The sequence below is a fragment of the Lepidochelys kempii genome, chromosome 3 (genome assembly GCF_965140265.1).
Source record: "Lepidochelys kempii isolate rLepKem1 chromosome 3, rLepKem1.hap2, whole genome shotgun sequence".
Classification (NCBI taxonomy): Eukaryota; Metazoa; Chordata; order Testudines; family Cheloniidae; genus Lepidochelys; species Lepidochelys kempii.
Window position 1 is genome coordinate 29,521,006 of NC_133258.1, and position 5,427 is coordinate 29,526,432.

At 48.1% G+C, this 5,427-nt stretch overlaps 1 protein-coding gene across 1 annotated transcript; it reads right to left on the minus strand.

Annotated features, from left to right (window-relative positions):
* Positions 1–936: 936 nt before the first annotated feature.
* LOC140908136 (uncharacterized) lies at positions 937–2,684 on the minus strand. The gene is made up of 2 exons (XM_073335107.1): positions 2,067–2,684; positions 937–1,478 (listed from the first exon to the last, which is right to left on the minus strand). Exons 1-2 carry the CDS (start codon positions 2,647–2,649, stop codon positions 958–960), a joined length of 1,104 nt encoding a protein of 367 aa, XP_073191208.1. The 5' UTR covers positions 2,650–2,684; the 3' UTR covers positions 937–957.
* Between the last annotated feature and the right edge of the window lie 2,743 nt (positions 2,685–5,427).

Consider the following 5,427-nt stretch of genomic DNA (forward strand, 5'->3'; position numbering starts at 1 on the left):
CATAGTGGATGGCTTTGCTGCAATGGGATTCCCTAACTGTGGTGGGGCTATAGACGGAACCCATATCCCTATCTTGGCACCGGAGCACCAAGCCGCCGAGTACATAAACCGCAAGGGGTACTTTTCGATAGTGCTGCAAGCTCTGGTGGATCACAAGGGATGTTTCACCAACATCAACGTGGGATGGCCGGGAAAGGTGCATGATGCTCGCATCTTCAGGAACTCTGGTCTGTTTCAAAAGCTGCAGGAAGGGACTTTATTCCCAGACCAGAAAATAACTGTTGGGGATGTTGAAATGCCTATATGTATCCTTGGGGACCCAGCCTACCCCTTAATGCCATGGCTCATGAAGCCGTACACAGGCAACCTGGACAGTAGTCAGGAGCTGTTCAACTACAGGCTGAGCAAGTGCAGAATGGTGGTAGAATGTGCATTTGGACATTTAAAGGCGCGCTGGCGCAGTTTACTGACTCGCTTAGACCTCAGCGAAACCAATATTCCCACTGTTATTACTGCTTGCTGTGTGCTCCACAATATCTGTGAGAGTAAGGGGAAGACGTTGATGGCGGGGTGGGAGGTTGAAGCAAATCGCCTGGCTGCTGGTTACGCGCAGCCAGACACCAGGGCAGTTAGAAGAGTACAGGAGGGCGCGGTGCGCATCAGAGAAGCTTTGAAAACCAGTTTCATGACTGGCCAGGCTACGGTGTGAAAGTTCTGTTTGTTTCTCCTTGATGAACCCCCCCGCCCCTTGGTTCACTCTACTTCCCTGTAAGCTAACCACCCGCCCCTCCTCCCTTCAATCACCACTTGCAGAGGCAATAAAGTCATTGTTGCTTCACATTCATGCATTCTTTATTCATTCATCACACAAATAGGGGGATGACTACCAACGTAGCCCAGGAGGGGTGGTGGAGGAGGGAAGGAAAATGCTGCACAGCACTTTAAAAGTTTACAACTTTAAAATTTATTGAATGACAGCCTTCTTTTTTTTGGGCAATCCTCTGTGGTGGAGTGGCTGGTTGGCCGGAGGCCCCCCCACCGCGTTCTTGGGCGTCTGGGTGTGGAGGCTATGGAACTTGGGGAGGAGGGCGGTTGGTTACAGAGGGGCTGCAGTGGCAGTCTGTGCTCCAGCTGCCTTTGCTGCAGCTCAACCATACACTGGAGCATACTGGTTTGGTCCTGCAGCAGCCTCAGCATTGAATCCTGCCTCCTCTCATCACGCTGCCGCCACATTTGAGCTTCAGCCCTCTCTTCAGCCCGCCACTTACTCTCTTCAGCCCACCACCTCTCCTCCCGGTCATTTTGTGCTTTCCTGCACTCTGACATTATTTGCCTCCACGCATTCGTCTGTGCTCTGTCAGTGTGGGAGGACAGCATGAGCTCGGAGAACATTTCATCGCGAGTGCGTTTTTTTTTCTTTCTAAGCTTCACTAGCCTCTGGGAAGGAGAAGATCCTGTGATCATTGAAACACATGCAGCTGGTGGAGAAAAAAAAAGGGACAGCGGTATTTAAAAAGACACATTTTATAAAACAGTGGCTACACTCTTTCAGGGTAAACCTTGCTGTTAACATTACATACATAGCACATGTGCTTTCGTTACAAGGTCGCATTTTGCCTCCTCCCACCGCGTGACTACCCCCTCAACCTTCCCCCCTCCCTGTGGCTAACAGCGGGGAACATTTCTGTTTAGCCACAGGCAAACAGCCCAGCAGGAATGGGCTCCTCTGAGTGTCCCCTGAAGAAAAGCACTCTATTTCAACCAGGTGACCATGAATTATATCTCACTCTCCTGAGGATAACACAGAGAGATAAAGAACGGATGTTGTTTGAATGCCAGCAAACATACACTGCAATGCTTTGTTCTACAATGATTCCCGAGTACGTGTTACTGGCCTGGAGTGGTAAAGTGTCCTACCATGAAGGACGCAATAAGGCTGCCCTCCCCAGAAACCTTTTGCAAAGGCTTTAGGACTACATCTAGGAGAACCGCAAATGCCAGGGCAAAGTAATCCTTTCACATGCTTGCTTTTAAACCATGTATAGTATTTTAAAAGGTACACTCACCAGAGGTCCCTTCTCCGCCTGCTGGGTCCAGGAGGCAGCCTTGGGTGGGTTCGGGGGGTACTGGCTCCAGGTCTAGGGTGAGAAACAGTTCCTGGCTGTCGGGAAAACCGGTTTCTCCGCTTGCTTGCTGTGAGCTATCTACAACCTCCTCCTCATCATCATCTTCTTCGTCCCCAAAACCTGCTTCCGTATTGCCTCCATCTCCATTGAAGGAGTCAAACAACACGGCTGGGGTAGTGGTGGCTGAACCCCCTAAAATGGCATGCAGCTCATCATAGAAGCGGCATGTTTGGGGCTCTGACCCAGAGCGGCTGTTCGCCTCTCTGGTTTTCTGGTAGGCTTGCCTCAGCGCCTTCAGTTTCACGCGGCACTGCTTCGGGTCCCTGTTATGGCCTCTGTCCTTCATGCCCTGGGAGATTTTGACAAAGGTTTTGGCATTTCGAAAACTGGAACGGAGTTCTGATAGCACGGATTCCTCTCCCCAAACAGCGATCAGATCCCGTACCTCCCGTTCGGTCCATGCTGGAGCTCTTTTGCGATTCTGGGACTCCATCATGGTCACCTGTGCTGATGAGCTCTGCATGGTCACCTGCAGCTTGCCATGCTGGCCAAACAGGAAATGAGATTCAAAAGTTCGCAGTTCTTTTCCTGTCTACCTGGCCAGTGCATCTGAGTTGAGAGTGCTGTCCAGAGCGGTCATAATGGAGCACTCTGGGATAGCTCCCGGAGGCCAATACCATCGAATTGTGTCCACAGTACCCCAAATTCGAGCCGGCAACGTCGATTTAAGCACTAATCCACTTGTCAGGGGTGGAGTAAGGAAATCGATTTTAAGAGCCCTTTAAGTCGAAATAAAGGGCTTCATTGTGTGGACGGGTGCAGGTTTACATCGATTTAACGCTGCTAAATTCGACCTAAAGTCCTAGTGTAGACCAGGGCTAAGAATGAAACTAAAGTTACATGAGACAGAGGAGATGATGAGACAGCTGGTAGTGTTGTGTTTACAGGGTTATGAAAGGTAAATTGTGTCTATATCTCTCTAGCCTCTCATACTTTGTCCATTACCATGGGATCCAAGAATCTCCCTGGGATCTAAACAGGTAGACATGCTAACATATGGTTGAGTTTCTATCTGTGTGATGGGGTGTATCGATCCCACACTGGGCAAATGGAAACTGACCGATCACTGGGGGCCCAAAAGACCATGTCCCCTCGCCTCTGCTGCACCTGCTCCAGGTGGAGGCAACAGATAAAAGAAGGCAGGTCAGCTCAGTTGGGGCTGGCTGAGAAGAAGGAAGGCTATGTGCTGCAGGCTCCTGCAGAAAGAACCACCAACCTCCAGACTGCTGAGGCTGTGGAGCCTGACTATGCTGCTGAGGACCAGCTGACTATGGAAACTGACAGGGATGCCAAGCCGCTGCCAGCCAAGGAGGTGCTTGAGATGGGCTTTATGGTAGGAAGTGATGCAGGAAATGCATTAGGAGCCAAGGCTTGAAACCTTAATAGGGAGTTTACTGGTTTCATAGGGCCCTGGGTTGGAACCTGGTGGATTAGGGTGGGCCCGGGTTCCCCTACCCCTGTCTCCCACTCGCCACCAGGCTTAGCTCTTTATATAGACTGCTTGTTTGGACCCTTAGGTGAGGCAGAGCAGAGTTCCTGCTTGTAATAGCTTGACTCAGCAGGGAATCTTGATGACTGTGTGACGGGATGTATCAACCCCACACTGGTCAAATGGGGAAGACCCCTGTGGACATGCTGAGCCCCCATGAAAATCTGTTTTACATATCTAAGAAATCCAACCACTTTTACATATGTGAAAAATGAGGAAGGAAAGGGTAGCTTATTGGATAACCCAGTGACTGGGATGCAGGATGTCTAGGCCTCTGCCACAGACTACCTGTGAAACCATGGGAAAATCACTTAATCTCTAACCCTGTTTTAAATCTATAAAATGGGCATCATAATACACCCTTTGGTGTCTTATCTGTAGATTGTAAGCTTTTTCATGTTTAGCAGACCAGCATCAGTCACAAGGGAATTCTCCATTGTCTTCATTTCCCATCCACCTTACTGGGAGGATTCGTCAGAGAGGGTCTTCCCTTCCCTTCCCTTCACTGGCAGTGTTCAGAGAGGAGGTTTTTATATATTTTTTTCTCTTCCGCAGAAGAAAACTGTTTTGGAGCCTCTAGCTGCACAGTTTACATGATCTATCTATCCAGCTTCTGCTTCTATGCCCATCACCATGATATCTGAACACCTGGTTTGATGCTTTGTTTAGTGATTTACTAGAGCAATTTGGAACTCCCACAGAGTATGTGATTTGGGGTTTTCAGGATATGCTCTGCATGTTTAAACACACTGTCATAAATATAAAGGGAAGGGTCACCACCTTTCTGTATACAGAACTATAAAATCCCTCCTGGCCAGAGGCAAAACCCTTTCACCTGTAAAGGGTTAAGAAGCTAGGATAACCTTGCTGGCATCTGACCAAAATGACCAATGAGGAGACAAGATACTTTCAAAGCTGGGGAGGGGGGGTGTGGGGAAACAAAGGGCCTGTCTGTCTGTGTGATGTTTTTGCCGGGAACAGAACAGGAATGGAGTATTAGAACTTGTTAGTAAGTAATCTAGCTAGAAATGCGTTAGATTTTCTTTTGTTTAAATGGCTGCTAAATATGCTGTGCTGAATAGAATGTATATTCCTGTTTTTGTGTCTTTTTGTAACTTAAGATTTTGCCTAGAAGGATTCTCTATGTTTTGAATCTGATTACCCTGTAAGGTATTTACCAGCCTGACTTTACAGAGGTGATTCTTTTACTTTTTCTTTAATTAAAATTCTTCTTTTAAGATCCTGATTGCTTTTTCATCGCTCTTAAGATCCAAGGGTTTGGGTCTGTGTTCACCTATGCAAATTGGTGAGGATTTTTATCAAGCCTTCCCCAGGAAAGGGGGTGTAGGGTTTGGGTGGATATTTTGGGGGAAAGACATCTCCAAGTGGGCTCTTTCCCTGTTCTTTGTTTCACACGCTTGGTGGTGGCAGCATAGAGTTCAAGGACAAGGCAAAGTTTGTACCTTGAGGAAGTTTTTAACCTAAGCTGGTAAGAATAAGCTTAGGGGGTCTTTCGTGCAGGTCCCCACATCTGTACCCTAGAATTCAGAGTGGGGAAGGAACCTTGACACCTATCAGGAAAGCTCCAGGTCAGAGAGCGCACATGCAGCTGGACCTGGCATAGAGAATCTCCTCTACCAAAGAGGGAACATAGTCAACTAGATAGCAAATCTTTAAAGTTCTAATTTGGTTTGGTTCAAGGGATGAACAAAAGTTCGGGCAATTTCTTAATCTGGCCAGGCTTACTTATTG